The sequence below is a fragment of the Euleptes europaea genome, chromosome 21, assembly GCF_029931775.1.
Source record: "Euleptes europaea isolate rEulEur1 chromosome 21, rEulEur1.hap1, whole genome shotgun sequence".
NCBI lineage: Eukaryota > Metazoa > Chordata > Lepidosauria > Squamata > Sphaerodactylidae > Euleptes > Euleptes europaea.
Window position 1 is genome coordinate 1,469,685 of NC_079332.1, and position 19,573 is coordinate 1,489,257.

The window sequence follows — 19,573 nt, forward strand, 5'->3', positions numbered from 1 at the left end:
GTGTGTGGGCCCTGAAAAAGGCTTCTGTACAGAGTCCTGGGGCTGTGGCTGGGGGAGAAAGTGTCCTTCAGTGGCCCCATGGCCAGCGGCTGCCTGCAGTTATTTGGTATGATGGCGGAATCAGAAGGCGCTTGGACGAAAGTCAGGGTTCCTCGCGCGCGTCAGGCACAAGAACAGAAAAGCGACGCCAGAGGGGCTCCGATAAACGTGCTTCTCAGCGGGAGATAACCAACCCTGCGGGTTGCAGCAGATCCTCACGGAGATTTCGAGGCGGCGGGCCGTGCAGAGGAGGGCATGCTGGAAGGGGGCTTGCGCGAGGCCTTGTCAGGGGCCTGCTTGCCAGGGGGCGGGGAGGCGGCCTCCGCCTGGGAAGACTTGGACTTGCGGGTCAGCAGCAGGGAGTGCTTGGCCGGAGAGGCCTCCTTGGCGGCCGGGCTGGGGCAGGAGGGAGGCCGGGCCAGCTGGGGGCTGCTCTTCTCCGGCTTGAGCTTCTCTTCTGGCAGGCCTTTGCCAACCGCCTTGGCGGAGCCGGCAGACGCCTTCTTGGAGAGCATGGTGGTCTTGCCCAGGTCAGTCGAGCGGCGGGTCTCTTTCTGGCGCAGGGCGGATTTGAAGAAGGACAGGCCTTTGTCCTCCGACTTGCTGTCCCTCTTCAGACCGGAGCGGGGGACGGCCGAGGGCGACCGCAGACTGGCCGTGGAGGAGCTGCGCACGTGCTTGCTCTGCGCCGCCTGCCCCTCGCTCTGGGACTGGCTGATCCGTGGGGAGTTTGTGCGCGAGCCCGCGGGGACAGCGGCCTTCTCAGAGCCCAGACTCAGCTTGGAGCCCTCCCTGCTGAGGCTGCGGTCGGAGGTCCTGCTCTTCCCAGCAGGGGCGGCACCTCGCGCAGAGGTGCCTGAGGAGTTGCGCCGAGCAGCGGCAGAGGAGGAGGAGAGCGGCTTCTGCTTCTGCTGCCCGGAGGAGGTGGCTGCGTCGTGGGCCCTGGAGCCGGCTTCCTTTGGCCTGTGCCTGGAGGCGGGAGAGCCGTGCCTCCCGCTTGCCCGGCAAGAATCCAGCTTGCTCCGCGAGCGGGGGACCTTTGACAAGTTCTTGGAAGGAGGGGGCGAGGCAGCAGATTGGGGAGACGTCAGGGAATCCGGGCTGGAGAGAAGGGTCCTTCCTTTCCTCGTGTTTTTATCTGCCTCGATGGCGTCTTTGGAAGCGGCTGCCTTTGGCGGGGGGGTGTCTGCCTTGGTAGGGGCCAGGCCCAGCCCACTAAAGTCCTGGCCCTCCTTGACGGGCGAGTTCTCCGTCGAATCGCTCTGATCCACAAAGGCGATCTGGTTGTTGTTGTCGAAGGGGTGCAGGGCGGGGCCGTTCCGGTCCACGGGCAGGGAGTTCTTGCCGTAGGGGTCCGTGCCCACGCTCAGCTTCTGCACGGATGCCTCGTCTCGGAAGACCCCCTCCATGACGGCCAGGGGGGCCCTACCCATAGTCCGGTGCTCCTGCCGGCTGCCACTGTCACCGGCGGAAAGGCTCCGCAGGCTGCCAAAGCAGGAGGTGGAGACCTTGTCGTCCGCGGACTCCCCGATCCTCTCCAGGGTGGAAGCCGCGCTGTGCACGGGGGAGTCCCCGGGGAAGCGGGAGGGGGAGCTGGAACGCATCTGCAGCTTGGCCGACAGGGACCACGAGGGGCGGATCCCGTTCTCGCTCACCGCCAAGGGGCTAGTCACGGAGGAGCGGGAAGACAAGCTCTGCCGTTGGACGCTCCTCACAAAGGGCCGGGTCGAAAAGCCACCTGCGGGAGAAAGTGGGCATGAAAAGGAGGTGAACGGGGGAGCCAGGCGCCCCCCAACCCCTTCGCCTGCCCCCCTCCAGGACACAGCCAACCAGGCACCTGCGGGCACCCACAAGGCAACCTGACAGACACACCACGGGGGAAACCTCTCGGCTCACTGCCAGCACTTGGCCAAGAGCAGTTCCAAAGCCTTGATCTGGGAAAGGAAGGACCACTCCAAAGCAGATACGCCTCCGACAAGCTGAGCCCCGGTGGGGGCGGGGTAATGCCCGCCGCAGACCAAAGAGAGCTGTCCTTTGCAAAAGGCCCGTGTGAATTTGCTGCTAGCCCCAGGAAAGCTCCTGAGAAACGACACGCAGAACGGCCCCCCAGCAAGTACTGTGCCCCAAAGACAGAGAGACGAGGGACCACCCCCGCTCCAGGAGAGGGCACTTGCCCCCCAGCGCCACTGACCACAGACATGAGAACTACTCACTGAACGAAGACAGGAAGAGGGAAAGGGGGGAACCCACTGGTGATCCCGAGCGGCTCACAAGGCCCCTTCCCTGGATCCTTCCAGATGGGACACAGCCAGAGCTGAGGGCCCCCCCAAATCAGACCTACCGTCGTCTTCGCTCCTTTCCCCCGTCAGCTCCGCCGACTCCGAGAGGGAAGCCAGAGACGTGCGCCGGGAGGAGGCAGCGGAGGCGATGCTGGGCTGCTTGCTGCCGGGGAGGCGGCTCACCCAGTGTTCACACAAGGAGGAACTGGTGGAGCCTGCAGGGTGGGAGGGGGGGAAAAGAGAGGAAAGCCAGTGAGGGAGGGACCTGATGGCGCAGCCACATGAGACAAGCGCCCTGGGCGGTGCTCTCGGGAGAGGTCACGCTCCACTTCCAAGCCATGGACCAGCGCAGGAGAGACCCTTGAACAAGGAGGAGGAGGAGGAGGAAGGGCGTTCCGGCCTGCTGCATCCAAGGAGTGCGAGAGTGTGGGGTGTGGGGTGGGAGGAGGGGAATCCAGCAGGTCAGCAGGGGGAAGGGGACACAGGAGGGGGAGGTAGTTGTGAATCTCCTGCATTTTGCCGGGGGTTGGACTAGATGACCCTTGTGGTCCCTTCCAACTCTGTGATTCTATGACTCTAAGAGCACAGGAGAGGGTGGGAACCGAGTAGGGAATTCAGCAGGAGGGGCAGACAAGAGGTTTCACACGCCCTTCCCCCCACTTTTCCAGCTGGGCACCCCGAGCCACAGCCCTGGCAGCCAGGCTAACGGCGGAGCCGTACCTGCCACCGAACTGTTGGCCGACCAGGAAGGGATGGCGGTCCGCCGCTGATAGAAGAGGATGTAGGCCGTGTTCCTGCACACCTCATTCTCGGCCAGCTGCTGCACCTCGCTGTCGTCGAAGCAGTACCACAGGCCGTCGATGGAGTTCTTGCAGTAGGCTGCGAGAGGAGGCACACGTGAGACCCGCGAGCTGCGGGAAACAAGGCCTGCACTGCAGGGCCAGCTGGCAGGCCCAGCAAACCACCCAGCCAGAACCACTTCCTCCCAGGTTTACTTCACTTCCCCCAGAAGGCAGGGGAGAACAGGGATTGCCGGGTGCTGCTGAACACACTGTAGAAAGGCCCACAAAAACATGAACGTATGAAGCAGCGTTCTACTGAATCAGACCATCAAGGTCCATCAAAGTCAGTATTGTCTACTTAGACCGGCAGCAGCTCTCAGGCAGGGGTCTTTCACATCACCTACTTGCCTGGTCCCTTTAACTGGAGATGCCAGGGACTGAATCTGGGGCCTTCTGCACGCCAATCAGATGCTCTACCACTGAGCCACTGCACCTCCCAAAAAGAGATCCCCAGGAAGCCATGCCAATGGAGGAGGGTGCTCAGTTGGGCAGGGCAGAAAAAACTCAGACCCCCCTCCTGTGGCTCTTTGTTAGCCCCCTCCCCAGAGGAGAGGAAGCAGAAGCCGGGGGGGGCGCAGGCAAGGGGAAACAGAAGGGGTGTGTGGGGGAAGGCAGCCCGCTCACCCGTGTAGTGCCCGCCCTGCATGGTGCCATGGTGGTTGCACACGGCATACAAGTCGTAGATGAAGTCCTCGGGGTCCCTGCCCAGGCCGTAGGGCCGCCTCCACGGGGACCAGTGAGACGGCAGGCTCCAGCTGCTCTGGCTGCGCTTGACCACGTGCGGCGTCATGTCCAGGCCAGTCAGGGGGAACCGGACCATGTTCTGAAGCTTCATCCTCCTGTCTCCTTCCTGTTTGGGTAGGAAGAGCCGGTCAGGTGACTGGCAGAGGCAAGCGCACCACAGGACCTGGCCGTGCCTGGGAAGAGGCCCTGTGGGCAGCCAGAGGCCTGGCCAGGCAGGCAACTGACCGCACGCCAGAGGAAAGGGCACCACAACTCCCTTTGCTCAGGCCGCAACACACGGACGCTGAGGATCTGACCAGCAGATGGGGGACTGGCCCCCGAACACCTGGCCTGCATATACAGGCCGAGTGGGGAGAGCGAGACTACTCCCTGCGTGCAGAGAGAATGCCCTGGTGGCAGGAGGGCACCGGATCGCTGCCACACAGGCAGAGCGCCCGCTCACGCTGGCCACAAGGCAGGCCCTCCTCAAGAGAGGCCACCTTTACCTGTCGAAAGCGCTTCAGGTGGATGATGAGGACGTCTGGCAGGGTCCAGAGGCTGAGAGTGATGCTCCCCTGCTGCAGCTGCTTGCAGTGGGGGCAGCGCCAGGCGTCATCCGGTGCCAGCTGCAAGCAGAGAAGCTGCCCTTAGATACATGCGCGCGTGCCCCCCGGGACATGAGGCATGGCCAAGATCTCCTCCTCAAAAGCACAGGGAAGGGGAATGCGGGGGAAGGCACCTGCCAGGAGACCCCACAACTCGAATAGCAGCTCAAGATTGAAATGTGCAGTTTGTGAAACCCAGAGCAAAGGTGCAGCATCATAGATCCTAAGCAGATTTGCATTTGGATGAAGTCAGCAGGCGAAACAGCTCTGCCATGTGCCCGCTGCCCCCTGGCACCCTCCTGCACATCCAGGCAACATCCAGAAGAGAGCAGTGTGGCACATGCCAGGCCGAGAATGCCCCCCCCCCCCCGCCGCTTCCGCCTCTCACCTGCTCCTCTTTGGTGTACAGCTGGAAACACTGAGCCAAGGTGCAGCACTGCGGCTGGCGGTGGAGCTCCCTCTGCTGGTGGACGCTCTCAGCATCAGGGACGTACTCATCCTCCGTGTTGCCGAACAGACTGCAGGGAGGGAAGCCGCTGCGCTGAGGCCCTGCCCCCCTGCAGAGTCCGGTCCGCTGGCCGGGCAGGGCACATCGGCTGGAAAATCCGGCTGCGGAAGGCCAGCTGGGCGCGAGCCTGAGCCAGGAGCGGCCCCCGAGCCATCCCCACCACAAGGGGAGGCCGGAGCCCTGCAAGAAGCCAGCATGGCCAGGAGCAGAGCAGGGATTTCTTCCAGGAACGGGATTGCTGCAGCTGCCCCCCTCCCTGCCAGGGAGGTGCCAGAGAGACACTTTCCCAGCCCCGCAAAGACGGCACGCCGGGGACACCACTTACTAATCCTTCGTCTCTTTGTCCCACTCCACCACGAGCTTCACGTGCGGGGTTCCACCTTGACCACATGACTTCAGAGCCCTGCAGGGAGAACACCGCAGCAGCTGAAGAGAGTGCCAGCCCCTGCCAAATGGCAGAATCACCCCCACCCCCACGTGCCAACCAGGCTCACACAGCACGAACCCAGCTGGGCCCGGAGGTGCCCCTGCTCAGATCCCACACGGCCATCTTGCATTCTCTGCAAGGGAGCCAGAAGCCGGCCGGGAAGAACAGCTCAGCTGCTGCAGGAGAAACCACAATCCTGTGCAGTCTTGCGGGACACCCACGCCTGCCCACCCACACTTGCACCCCCCCCCCAAACAACACAGAGGCCTTCCTCACCGTTCCACCATCAAGTGGCAGAGGGGTCGCTCCTCCTGAGGCAAGAGGTACGTAATGCCCACCGCACTGACCACCCGCAAGCTGAAGGGGCAGACCTGCAGTCAGCGGAAGGAGAAGAAGACGGGGGGACTCTGGAGGGATGGAGCCACAGAAGGGGAGATCCCCCCCACACACACACACAGAATCTTTCTGGGCACACAATGCCCTGAGCCGGTAGGCTCTGGCCTGCGGGCACGCACACCCGGGGTTTACCTGCACGCAGGCCGAGGGCCGAAGGTAATACTGCATCTTCTCCAAGATCTCCTTCTGCAGGATGTCCCAGGGAACTGTCTTCTCCAAATGTAGCACGAAGGGCTGGCCAAACCTATGGAGAGGAGCGGGGCCGTTTGAGAACCCACGGGGCTGGCGGCCCCACAGCCCCGCTTCCTGCTCTCGGAGACATGGCGTTTCCCACAACCTCAGTGGCAGCGGCAACTGTGCCACCTGCCTGCCTCAGAGAAAACCGACCTGGGCTCCAAGCTGTGGCCAGGAGCAGCTTTTCCCCAGCAACACCCGGCATGCAGGAGGATCTGCCCCCCCGCATTTGTCAAGGTGCAAAACAAGAAGTGCACACCCTCTCCTTCCCTGGGGCGGCTCTCCTGCAGCGCCACAAAACTTCCTTCCCAGAAAAGGGCTCCTCAGAGGAACTCGCAAGAAATTCACCAAGACTCCCCCCGCCCCAAGAACTAACAAAGCTGTTGATGGCCCTGCTCTTTCTCTGAATAGGCACTTTGACATCCTGCTCCACTTGGGAAGCGATGAAGGGCTGAGCCAGAGAGAGCACAGGATGGGGGGAAGGGGGGCAGAGGGCCCCACCTAAGCTGAGCGCTCTCCTCCGAGGCAGCCGTTACCTCTTTCCCTGCTGCCCGGTGCAGGCTCGGTTGCACACCAAGACCACAATCTTGTCGCTGGCTGCCCCCCGGGGGTTGGAGTTCTCCAGCCTCCCCTGAGTATACGGAGAGGTCCTGAGATGGTCGGCACTGTACTTCAAGTGGTTCAGGTTGCTGTTCAAGTGGATTCCTGGAACGGCAAGGAAGAGGTGTCAGCCCGGCCAGCAGCCTGGAGACACCACCAGCTGGAGCCTGGTTGCAGGAACGGCAGGTCCAGACAACATGGCGAGCACCCGCCCGCCCATCGGGCTTGCAGCTGGGGCTCCTGACCCCCTGCTCCACGCTCACAGCCAGAAGGGCCACGACATGGCCCCAGAGCCCCACGGGACTCCCCAGGCCTGGAGGCCAGCCCGACTGACCCCTCTGGCTCAGGATGCCCTCCGGCCGGTAGATCTCCGGGGTCTCGAAGGCAAAGATGCAGTCGCTCTCTTGCACCGAGTCCAGGTCATCCGTGTCAGAAAAGGAGCGATGGAAACCATCGTAATACATCTCGGTCAGCACGATCTGGGGGAGGCCAGGAGGGCCCGTCAGGCAAAGCTTCGAAACACCACTCATGCGCAGCCCCCGCCCAGCAGGGACCAAGAGCCGCCCCCAGGAGGCCCCCCCAGCCAAGGAGCCGCAGCGGCTTCCCGGAGACCGCACATGCCAGCAGCAACCCTGGGCCCTGACAGCTCCCTGAGCAGCCTTCCTCATTCACCCGGGAGGGAGAGAGGGAGGGAAGAGGGGAGCCAGGCCCCCATGGACTGGTCACCCTGGGAGAAATTTGTGCACACGCCAAAGCATCAGGGTGCAGAACGCAGCAGCTTAGCAGAAAGCCGGTTGGGTCCAGCTAAGAGCACCGGCCTTCGATCCTGGCCCTTTTACTTACCTGCTTGGTGGGGATTTTGGTTTCTCTGGATACGGCTTCTCTCAGCCTGGCCACTGTGCCAGACAGGGGCACGGCCACCCCAATGCGCATGCAGTGCGAGCACTTCCCTCGGTACACCACGGTGACGTACAGCGGTCTGCAGAGGGCACAGGAGACAGTTGCGGGAGGCTGGGGCCGCACGGCCAAGGCCCTGCAGCACCAGCACTGGAGCACGGAACTGACTGTCCCAAGACACTGTCAGGCCCCCTCCCCCTCCCCGCTGCTCCAGTGTCAGGGACCCCCCATTCACACCACGCGCCTGCCTACTGAAGCCCTTTCCTCTACTTCAAATCGCAAGACAATAAAAAAACACCCTAATTAAAGTTTAAGCTCAAGAGTAGACGACAAAGAAGAAGAGTTGATTTTTATATGCCAACTTTCTCTGCCACTTAAGGGAGAATCAAACTGTCTTACAATCGCCTTCCCTTCCCCTCCCCACAACAGACACCCTGGGAGGTAGGTGGGGCTGAGAGAGCTGTGAGTAGCCCAAGGTCACCCAGCTGGCTTTGTATGTAGGAGTGGGGAAACAAATCCAGTTCATCAGTTCAGCCTCCGCCGCTCATGTGGAGGAGTGGGGAATCGAACCCGGTTCTCCAGATCACAGTCCACAGCTCCAAACCACCGCTCTTAACCACTACACCACGCTGGCAAAGGATGCAGCTACACCCAAGTGCCTCAGGCTGCACCCAAACACCACTTGCCCCCTCCTGCTTTGGTCCAGCTGGGGGGCAGAAAAGGGCAACCCAGAAAGACTTTCATGGCAGGGCTTCTCCTCTCTCTCTCTCAGAAACGCTGGCTGCCATTTCCACCATGCCCCACCAACCTTTCCGTCTGGCACTGTTCTGAGTCCACATACGGGCTCAAACGTACCCAGCACCCCCCACCCACCCCCAGAGGACTCTCAGCCGCACCTCATGGTCCTTCTCCCTAGCAGGCTCAAGGGGCATTCAGGCACAGCCGCCCGCCCGTCCACCTCAGCCTCTCTCCTGTGAGAATCTGGAAGAACCGGGGGGGGCACAAGCGTCACCGTCCCCTCCCGCCATGACACCTACCGTGTGTGAGGCAGCGGGATGGGCAGAGAGATGCACAGGAATGGGTCGAAGGTGTTGCTCTGCTTCTGGCAATGAGGACACGTCAACGAGGACCTGGCAAGCACACCAGCAGGAGGGAGGGAGCATTCCTTGACAAGAGCAGCAGCAGGCAGAAGAGCCCCCACCCACCCCTCGTCTCCCTGGGATCAGAGCCTGGGAACGCTCGCTGCCTCCGCTCCCCAAACCACCTCCTGCAAACAAGCGAGAGGTGACCCCGCCTAGTGCTGATGAGTGGCAGAGGAGGAAGGAAACCTCTTTCTTGACCAAACCACTTCAGTGCACAGGTACAGACGCACAGGGCTAAAAACCGTTTCCCAATGCAAGACAAAAATTATGAGTGTTGGGGCAGGATTCTAGCTGAGCTTTCTCAATATGCCAGTTTTCTATGGAGAGAATTGTTGGTTTTTTTGTTTTTTTTTTAATATGCCGACTTTCTCTACCACTCAAGGGAGAATCAAACTGGCTTACAATCACCTTCCCCTCCCCACAACAGACACCCTGTGAGGTAGGTGGGGCTGAGAGAGCTGTGACTAGCCCAAGGTCACCCAGCTGGCTTCGTGTGTAGGAGCGGGGACACAAATCCAGTTCACCAGATTAGCCTCCGCCACTCATGTGGAGGAGTGGGGAATCGAACCCGGTTCTCCAGATCAGACTCTACCACTCCAAACCACCGCTCTTAACCACTACACCACGCTGGTTTTTAAGGTGGGTCCTCACCCTCACTCTGAATTGGTACAGTCCAGAGACTTCTGCGGCTTGTGAGAAAGCGGACCCCCGCCCCTCACACCAGGAGATGCCTCGTTTCCCATCTGTAGGAGGAAGTGCCTATAAATCCCACCACAGACATGCTGGATCAAGGGGCAAACCAGACAATCGCTCAAATGCAGACGGCCCGTTTTGAAAGCACAGAGAGGTTTTCTCCTTCCCTGAGGAAAAGGACCCCTTGCCAGAATCCCTCTGCCAGGAACCGGGCACCAAACCTAACCCTGCCCGAGGGGCTCCATACCTGTACTGGGCCTGGAAGAGCTCCTGGACGAAAGAGCTGTTTATTGGAAACGCTGGTCCCTCGATCAACACGGGCTCTTCTAAAGGGGGCTAGGGAGGAAAAGGCATTGCAGTCGGACAGACGGATGCGCTCCCAGATGTTCTGCAGCTGTCATGAACTGAACTGGAAGGAATCTTTTGAGCTGAGGCTACGAGGGCAGTCCGAGAGAAGCAGTCCTTCCAGCTTCCATAGCTTTCTAGGGTAAACCCCTCTTAACAATGAAAACCCCGCCCAAAGTAAGCTGAATGCACCCTAACAAGGAGAGTTCTGCAGCTTGCACGGACGATCCAGGAGTTCGCCCAGTGATTGTGGAAAGACAAGCAGCCGGGACGGGTAGTCACAGCCCAGGGTTTGGCTCTCCCTCCTAGTCAGCCACGGAAGCGCTGCCTGGGCCACATCCAGCCTTACCTTCGGAGGGGGGCTGCCGTTGTTCTTCACCAGGTTGTTGAGGTCCTCATGGACTCTGTCCAGCAGCCAGAGAAGGAACTCTTGAGCGTCGTGCTGGGAGCTGCCGCGGTACTGCAGGGCATTTTTGGACACGATGCTCTGGGGAGAAAAACACCACTGCCACTGAGCCCCCGAAGCACATGTGTCCCCCACAACCCTCCGTGGCTTCCCCAGGAGGCTCTCCAACCCCAGATGGCCAGGGGTGGCCCTGAGGCCTGTGTGCCTGCCGGAACAGTCACCACTGCGAAGCAGTGCCCACCCTCGCCCGCTGCCAGGAGACGGGCACCAAATGCAAGGTGGTGAGTTTGCTTCTGGCCCTCCTCAGCACTAGGGAAGGGCCAGCCACCGCCTCCCTCTGGAAGCCGGACCTGTTGTCAATTACTGCGGTTGTTAAAACAGCTTTCTATTTTATTTATTTATCGTTTCTTTAAACATTTATACTTGGCCTTTCCTCTGGGTTCGAGGCGGCTGACAACAACAGTTCAAACATCCACACCTAAAACCAAAGAGAAAATAAGAAGCCCCAAGTCCCTTTTGGGCAAACATGATTTGTTTACTGCCAGCAAGATGGAGCCTGCCAAAAGGGCTGGGGAAAATGTGTTAAGTCGACAAGCAAAGGACCGAGTAGAGGAACGACAGGGGTGGGACTGCCACTCTTTGGTGGCGGGATGCCTCCCCCCTGCCCCGTTCCCTTCGCCAAACACCCAATCGGGCAATTTCCACAACAACCCCAGAGGTAGGATTTTTGCCCACTGTACACATCTCCCAGTTTCCAAGACACGAGCTGTATTGGCGAAGTTTCTCCTTCTGCTACCAGAAAGAGGCTGCCTCCCAAAAAAGGAAACTGATACCCAGCGGTCCGCGCCAGCAATTTCTGCTCGCCTCTTCCAGTATCGGTGCATCTAATGGGATGATAACGCTGACACCCAAGATCTCCCGAGCGTGCGAGCGAGGCCTGAGGCCGCCGCCAGAGCCGAAGCAGACAAGTCTGCTTACCCAGAGAAAAATAAGCAGGCCGGGGACACAGACAGAGGAAGAGAATGTCATCAGATGCCAGAAGAAGCGTGGGAGCCGAAAGGTCACTTTGCGGCCCCCCTCCCCAGCTAATCCTGGGCGGCAAGGCTTGCTTGGCCTTTGCCTTTACAAAGAAACCAGCAGCCCAAAGCTGGCGCGAAGACTCCTCAAGGGAGAGAAGGGCCCTGCGAAAGCTAAACTGAGATTGGCTCCCGGAGGCTGCAGGCAAAGTCCAATCCAGAACGTGTTGAAAGGAGGGTTTTTTTTTTTTAAGGTTCAGTCCGGTCCCTGAGGCGGGTCTCCCTCACCTGGTTGTGCTAAGTGTGGGCTGTGTATCGAGAGGAGGCAGAAGGCCGTGCCTCGGCTGCCGGAACAGGCGGCTTCAGCTGCAGTTCAGAGCCCCCCACCCCCACCCCCGAGACGGCAGGCCTCATTAGCAAAAAGCTTTTAGGCCTCTCTGGGCCAGAAGCGGCCGGCCACAACCCTCCAACACATCGATTTCCCTTTGCTTCCTGCTCCCTGGCAATCCTCACACGCTTCCATTTGTTTCTGGGAGACGCCCGCCAGACCCACAGCCCCACCCTCCGAAACGGAGTGTGCCCAGCACCAGTTGGGGCTTTCCAAGGGGTCACACGCACCCTCCCCCCTTTCTCATTGAAACCAAGGACTGTGGCCGGCACCATCTCATCCACGGGTGCAAACGCAGGAAGGGCCCCCCAGAGAAGGACCAGCTGCTCCTGAGACAGAGCAGACGCTTGAGCCGAGGGGACAATCAGTTTCGGGCACAGCAATTTAAGAAAGACGTAGACAAGCTGGACCGTGTGCGGAGGAGGGCAGCAAAGATGGTGAGGGGCCTGGAGACCAAGTCCTATGAGGAAAGGTTGAAGGAGCTGGGTGTGTTTGGCCTGGAGAGGAGAAGACTGAGAGGGGTTATGATAACCATCTTCAAGGACTTTAAGGGCTGTCACATAGAGAGGATGGTGCCAAGTTGTTTTCTGTTGCCCCAGGAGGTTGGACCAGAACCAACGGGTTGATATTAAATCAAAAGAGTTTCCGTCTAGACATTAGGAAGGATTTTTTAACAGTTAGAGCGTTTCCTCAGAGGAACAGGCTTCTTCGGGAGGTGGTGAGCTCTCCTTCCCTGGAGGTTTTCAAGCAGAATCTAGACGGCCATCTATCGGCAATGCTGATTCTGTGACCTCAGGCAGATCATGAGAGGGAGGACACCTTGACCATCTTCTGAGCATGGAGTAGGGGTCACTTAGGGTGTGGTGGGGGAAGTAATTGTGAATTTCCTGCATTGTGCAGGGAGGTTAGACTATATGAGCCTGGTGGTCCCTTCCCACTCTATGATTCTATGACAACCAAGCGACACCCTGGCAGAGCAGAGGAGGAGGAAACCTGCCCTCCTCACGGCAGCCAGAAGGCAAAAGGGCTGTGGTTCGAAAAACACTGACCAACCCCCTAGGCCTATTTAGGAAAGCCAACGAAGCTGGCTTTCTCCTCAAGGGACGGCTGCAACCACCTCAGCAACACGCCTGAACAAGGGGAGGTATCAGCCAAAGAGCAGCACCCCCCCCCAGCCCATGATGTGCTTGCATTAAACTCATCACTTGGTGACAGCAACAGGCCCCCAAGGGGTGGGAGAGCAGCAGCAGGATTCCCAAGACCACTGGAGCTGTTTGTTCTGAGCCAGAGCCCGGCTACCGTTGGTGTTCCAAATTACAGACCGAGGCCAGCAGCGACCTAAAGACCACATTATTAAAAGAAGCTGTCTTCAAGGGGTCAAAGGCAGCCCTACACCCCCTGCCCTCTCTGCTCCGGGGACCCCTGCAGAACGACAGATGTCTCCATTTCGTGACACAGAAGCATGAGCCGCTCGAAGGGGCCCCCCAAGCAGGCAGAATAACCAGCCCCAATGTAGGTCAGGCCGAGGAGAATTAAGGCGGAGGCGGGGGGATTTTCAAAGCTGCTGCCAGGTTGCCCCCATTTTTCCTGTGGTTATTTTACCGGGTAACACAAACGCTCCGTCCGCCCTGGCTGCGGCACGCTCTGCCCTGCTTCAAGCTGCTTGCGAGCAGCACCGCCCGGCAGGGAAAAGGGCACCTGAGGCACGTACAGACACATGCGCCGAGCTGCCTGTAGATGCCAGCTGGCGGGGCCGAGTCGGGCAATGTGCTAAAAAGAGAGTGGGGCAGTGCAGGGCAGGAAGACACATCCACATGCATCGCCCTACTCTCTGGGAGGTAAAGCGTCCCTGTAGCCTGACAAGTGGCAAAGGCTGCCAGCGAAGAGGGGGGTAGCCGGCGGGCAGGTTCCTTAACCATTTAACAGACATCTGGGGACATACAGAGGCCTGGCAAATGGGCGCCCGCCCAGAAGGGTATACGGGCAGTGCCCCACCCGAATTCTCAGCAGAGACCACAGCAGACGCTCTTCACATGAACACACCCGAAGCTGCCTTATACCTGACCTTCCACTCCAAACCCAACACAGCAGGGCTACACCTGTTGTCCGTCAGGGCAGCAGGGCAAAATCGCCCATTTGTTCTGCAAGGATTTCTGGAGCTCTTTGGGAGACACTGGGTGGGTGGGAGGGCAGAGAGAGAGAACAGGGATGAAGCTGCAGGCAGATTCTCTTTCCCACCCAGAAAGAGGCTCGCAGGCCACATGGGAAAGAAGAAAATAATGGGGGGTGGGGGATGCCGCTTCATCGGTAACAGGTATTGTCAAACAATTCAATAGCTTCCTCTGCCCGCACGGTCCACCTTCTCCACATTAACTGGACACAAGGATGTTTATAGACGTTTCAAACAATGTTCTGCTAATCTGTCAATAAACTAATAATCTCATTAACTCAGAGTACTCAGTAGCAATTTAGGGCAGTTAATGCGCCGGGTCAAACGGTTTATACTGTTAACCCCATTAAAACAATCGGGAGTTATCTTGAGCATGAAATTTGGCCCAAAGCAGAATTAATCATACCCTTTCGCAGCTGCAAACTGACATCCTAAAGACGTGGAGTGAGAGGGGAAACCTGAAACTTTAAAAAATATTCATTTCAGGGGCTCCTTTGTATGTATTCCTCCTTCCCACACGGCTTTTGCTTCCTGCACCCCCTATTCACCTCTGTTTCCCACGCAAGGACACCCCCACCCAGACGAAGGCAGTTAATAAAACTAGATAAGTATAAAACAAACTAAAAAATACAAAACTACAGAAAGAAATCCCAAAGTAGAGTACGTTTATAGGCCAACCTCAGTTCAAAGAGTCCTCAAAAAACTGGCCTAAGCAAGTTTTAAAAAGATGGATGAGAGGTCACACAAGGAACTTTTGAGATAAGAGGCAGTCGAGGAATCTTAGTGATTAAGGTGAGGTACCAAAAATATAAAGTATTACTTATTTATTATTATTATTTCCCACAGTACCTTTAATCCACACGGGTACCGGTGCAGATTGCTGACATGGAAGATACAGGGAACTCCCACCCCAGCAGCCCATTCTAGAGTACAAAGACACAAGTATTTCAACAAGCCTCTGTTATTGACAAATCCAGGGCATGAATCGGCACCTATTCTGTATCCACTCAAACAGCCGGGGAAAGTGCTGAGGTGGGCAGAACGCAGTTGACGGAAACAGCTGACGACCAAGGCGATTAAAACCACCTCATCTGGCACAGAGAAGCTGTGCAGCAGCACTGGAGAAAATTGACTCTCTCACAAGCACGATGCACGGGGTAAAAACTCGCTGGCCAGCCCACTTACTTACAGCAAAGCCACCTGCCCACCTCTCCAGGCACCACCAATGGCAACAAGGCCCGTGAAGGAGGAGGCCAGGAACTCAACACCTGCGTCCACGCGGAGAAAGGTGAACCATGTTGGGAGGTTCTGCACGGGCTATCCAAAAGAAGACGAGTTAGTTTTTATATGCTGACTTTCTCTACCACTTAAGGCAGACTCAAACCGGCTTACAATCACCTTCCCTTCCCCACAACAACCCTGTGAGGGAGGTGGGGCTGGGAGAGCTGTGACTAGCCCAAGGTCACCCAGCTGGCTTCGTGTGGAGGAGCGGGGAAACAAACCCAGTTCACCAGATTAGCCTCCGCCGCTCATGTGGAGGAGTGGGGAATCAGACCCGGTTCTCCAGATCAGAGTCCACCGCTCCAAACCACCGTTCTTAACCACTACACCATGCTGGCTCATTTGGTTTCTTATGGGGCACTGTTATACCTGGGGGCTGGCAGGGTTGCCAGCTGTACTTACTGCCACAGGCTGGAATCCTAGAGCGCACCCTCTCAAAAAAAAAAAAAAAAGGGAAACTACAAAATACTTCAGGTTTGTCAAGAGCTGTAAAATTCTTCCCCAAAGATCTGCGAATAGACAGTCTCAAAACCAATCAGGATGTGTTTGCATGCGATGGCGTGAAAGTTTCTCCGCACGGCAAAAAGGCCGCACAATATCTTGGGGGATTCCTCCCACCCACAGAAGAGCGGAGAGAAAGAAAGAGAACGCAGGAAAGTCGCACGTGGATTGAGAAAACACTCACTGACAGCTCCCAACGCTTTGGGGGAGATACTGCCCCCAAATGCCAAGTAAGCGCTTGCGACTTAAGACCATGACAAAAAATGTGTTTTTTAAGGTTTGCTTGAAAGATGTGCTCATGTGTCACATCCTCCTCGCGGGGACAGGACTCCTTCTTTGCAAGCAAAGCAGCATTCTGAAAAGCCCTCCATCAGTGGGCATCCGTTGGCCCTAGGCGGCATCTGCCGAAAGGGGAGGGAAAGCTGCTTGAACCAGTGACCTACATCCCTCAAGCAACAAGGCGCCCTTCCCCCCCTTTGGGCCGACCGTGGCCATTTTCACCTGGAAAAGGCATCCCACAGAGAAGAAGAGTTGGTTTTGATATGCCGACTTTCTCTACCACTTCAGGCAGACTCAAACCGGCTTACAACCACCTTCCCTTCCCCTCCCCACAACAGACCTCTCTTAAACCACTACACCACGCCGGCTCCCTTTACTCAACCACCACAGGCTCTCAGCTCGCCCTTACTTCGAAAGACATGCTCATATAGGAATTCTGAACCATCAAAATTTTGTGAAAGCAACTAATTGTCACCAAGCCGGTGAGGGCAAAACCTCTATAAACAGTGAGCATCCTACACCTGTCTCGGCAAGACTGAAAAGGAAACATGGTTCGGCTGAAAGCGTTCTGTATTCTCCTTACCAAGACATTTAAAAACAAGGCAATTTTCACCATCATCCCAAGCACTAAATCATAAACTAATGGTACCCTAAGTTGAAGATCCATTCATACATCTTCAGGTGTTACATAACCTTCTATGTGCAATGCTTAATATAACCACGGCTCCAAGAACCAGCCGCAAAATGCAACTTTAAAGCCAGGATTCGGCCCTAGAAAACTGGGAAGGCCATGCCACGCTCTGCATCTGCTCAGACAAGCGAGTACCGAGTGAAAACCCTGCTTTGGCTAAATCCTGATTGATAACAGGAAGCTTCAGTTTCGTACAAGGATCAATGGGAGCCAAGGTCTCCGGTTCCCAGGGCCTGACCTCAACACCTGCACCCTTGTGCAAAGGAGAAATCTGGCACCTCCTGGCCTATTTACAGTTAATGACCTGCAAGCAGCGCTCCTGATTGCTTACAAAGGGTTGGACCCAGCAGAGGAATTCAGAAGATGGAAGGGATGATTTCTGCTGCCCCCCCTACCTCCCCCGAAGCTGTTCTTAGGGATCCCTGCATCAGGAGCATTTGGGGGCTGGGCAGGTCAGGAAGTAATGTTCCAGGGACAGAAAACTTCCGCAGGATCCCTGCTGGAGCTCCCCAAGGTACCAAATCTACAAGGCAAAGGGTAGTGGGGGGGGGGGCAGGATGCCTTTAGTGCCCCACCGGGCAAGAGGAGACACCAGGCCACAGCCAGTCTGAGAGCCTGCTAAGAATAGGATTGCCAACGTCTCCTCCTGTCCCCAGCTCCTCTGCCTTGAAGGACCGCCAGAGCCAGCAAGGAAAGCGGCACTTGCCGACTGAATGTCATGCATCCCCTTCCAGTTGAAGGCATCACAGCAGGCCAGACCAGTGGGGAGCCCCCTAAGAATGAATGGAGTGTGGGGGGGGCTTTCCCAGTGCCTTCGCTCTGGGCTGCCGGGGATGCAGAATGTGTGTGTGGGGGTGTCAAATGGGCTGCACCACTTCAGACTGTGGTGGGGGAACGCCTTTTTCATGCTCCCCCCCCCCCGCTGAAGCTCTCCTCAAATATGCTGGAGAGCCAGTACGGGGTAATAGTTAAGAGTGCCGAACTAGTGGAGCCCCAGGTTCAAATCCCCACTCGTGCCAGGAGGCTGGCTGGGTGACCTGGGGACAGCCACACTCTCTCAGCCGGACCTGCCTCGCAGGGTTGTTGTCACGAGGACCAACCGGAGGAGAGGAGAAGGGTGTGAAAAGCCCCTTTGGGGAGAAAGGCAGCACACCAATGAATGCAATAAAACGGAGATGAAAGCAGGGGTGTCCCTGGGGGTGAGAGGCAGTGACCTGGCTCCTTGCCTGCTAGCTTTCTAAGCGGTAGAGTGGCCAAGTGGTCTAAGGAGCTTGATTTAGGCTCCAGTCATTTCGATGGTGTGGGTTCGAATCCCACCGCTGCCAGAATATGTTCTTTGGGGAGGGGCCGTGGCTCAGTGGCAGACCCTCTGCTTGGCACGCAGAAGGCCCCAGGTTCAATCCCTAGGGGCATCTCCCGTTGAAGGGACCGGGCAAGGAGGTGATGTGAAAGACCTCTGCCTGAGACCCTGGGGAGCTATAGGGAGGGGCTGTGGCTGAGTGGTAGAGCCTCTGCTTGGCATGCAGAAGGCCCCAGGTTCAATCCCCGGTGGCATCTCCAGTTAAAAGGACTGGGCAAGGAGGTGATGTGAAAGACCTCTGCCTGAGACCCTGGAGAGCTATAGGGAGGGGCTGTGGCTCAGTGGCAGAGCCTCTGCTTGGCAAACAGAAGGGTCCCAGGTTCAATCCCCAGTGGCATCTCCAGTTAAAAGGACCAGGCAAGTAGGTGATGTGAAAGACCTCTGCCTGAGACCCTGGAGAGCTATAGGGAGGGGCTGTGGCTCAGTGGCAGAGCCTCTGCTTGGCAAACAGAAGGGTCCCAGGTTCAATCCCCAGTGGCATCTCCAGTTAAAAGGACCAGGCAAGTAGGTGATGTGAAAGACCCTTTTCTGCCTGAGACCCTGGAGAGCCATGGGGAACGGCTGTGGCTGAGTGGTAGTGCCTCTGCTTGGCACGCAGAAGGTCCCAGGTTCAATCCCCAGTGGCATCTCCAGTTAAAGGGACCGGGCAAGGAGGTGATGTGAAGGACCTCCGTGCCTGAGACCCTGGAGAGCCGCTGCCGGTCCGAGCAGACAATACCGACTCAGCATAAGGCAGCTCCAGGTGTGGCAGGGAGGGGGTGTCCAGGTGTCGCAGGGTGTTCCACCCACCTTGAAGTGCCTGCTGTGCTGGGGGGTGTACTCGAGGGTCCAGAGGGCGCGCACCAGCTGGGCCAGCTGCTCGGTCACCTCCCCGTGGGGTGACGCCGCCGCCGCCTCCACCTCCTCCTCCTCGTCGTCTTCCTCCTCTCCTCCGGCCAGGGGCTTGGGGGGGCCCCCTCCTCCTCCTCCTCCTCCTCCTCCTCCTCGCCGGTAGTGCTGGAGGGCCAGGAACTCGGCGAAGAGCTCTGTGTTGCTCAGGCACTGCAGGACGGCGTTCATGAAGCAGGTGTTGCCGTGGTTGCGCAGCCCCGCCACGCCGGGCACGGGCCCGGGCCCGGGCAGCAGCAGCAGGGGGGGCGGCGGGGTGGGGGGCGGCGGGGGCGGCGGGGTGGGGGGCTGCCGGGGGGGCTCGGGCTCCGGGGGGGCGGCGGGGGGCTGGGGCGGGGGTCCCAGGTGCGAGAGGGTGGAGAGGGTCCGCAGCACGCGGCTCATGAGGCCGCCCAGCGAGCGCGCCCCCCCGGAGCCCGAGCCCCCTCCCCCGCCGCCGCCGCCCCCCGCCCGGCCCCGGAACAGCAGCCGCTTGCTGAAGGAGCGCTTCTCCTTGGCCGAGGCCGCCGGACAGGGCCCCGCCGACATGGCGGACGAGGAGGAGCAGGCCTGGCCCCGCCGCGGCCTAGCCCGCGCTCCCCTCCTCGCCGCCCGCCCGCCCGCCAGCCCGCCCGCCAGCCCGCCCGGGGACCAGCTGAGCGGGAGGAGGGGCCGGCGCACGCAGGGCGGCGGCGCGCGAAGCCGGCGGCGCCATGCCGGAGCAGGGCAGCCGCCCGCCTCGCGCCGGCGCCCGGCCGCCATCTTGGCTCCTGGCAAAGGCCGGGCCTAGCCCCAGGGGGACGCGGGGCGCTGGCCTGAGACCGGGCCCGCCCCTTCGAGGGTCCAGCCCAGGCCGTGTTGGTCTGCCCAGGCCGGCAGCGGCT

The 19,573-nt window shown here is 58.8% G+C and overlaps 1 protein-coding gene across 1 annotated transcript; it reads right to left on the bottom strand.

The window, feature by feature from the left end:
• Window positions 1-254: 254 nt before the first annotated feature.
• USP31 (ubiquitin specific peptidase 31) lies at window positions 255-19,238 on the bottom strand. Its single transcript, XM_056866545.1, has 16 exons — window positions 18,612-19,238; window positions 10,080-10,217; window positions 9,633-9,721; window positions 8,588-8,680; window positions 7,497-7,632; window positions 6,988-7,132; window positions 6,590-6,758; window positions 5,952-6,063; window positions 5,700-5,794; window positions 5,322-5,399; window positions 4,877-5,006; window positions 4,390-4,509; window positions 3,785-4,010; window positions 3,039-3,197; window positions 2,381-2,533; window positions 255-1,777 (listed from the first exon to the last, which is right to left on the bottom strand). The coding sequence occupies exons 1-16, from the start codon at window positions 19,236-19,238 to the stop codon at window positions 255-257; spliced, it is 3,993 nt and encodes a 1,330-aa protein (XP_056722523.1).
• Between the last annotated feature and the right edge of the window lie 335 nt (window positions 19,239-19,573).

Bases quoted from the DNA above. Each gene is read 5' to 3' on its own strand.
- USP31 (XM_056866545.1), bottom strand. From the start codon at position 19,238: ATGTCGGCGGGGCCCTGTCCGGCGGCCTCGGCCAAGGAGAAGCGCTCC. The intron at 6,759-6,987 runs GTCAGTCGGGCT...TTGCCGTTCCAG, and splicing joins GGGCATCCTGAGCCAGAGGG to GAATCCACTTGAACAGCAAC. The intron at 2,534-3,038 runs GTACGGCTCCGC...CCCACCCTGCAG, and splicing joins GGCCAACAGTTCGGTGGCAG to GCTCCACCAGTTCCTCCTTG.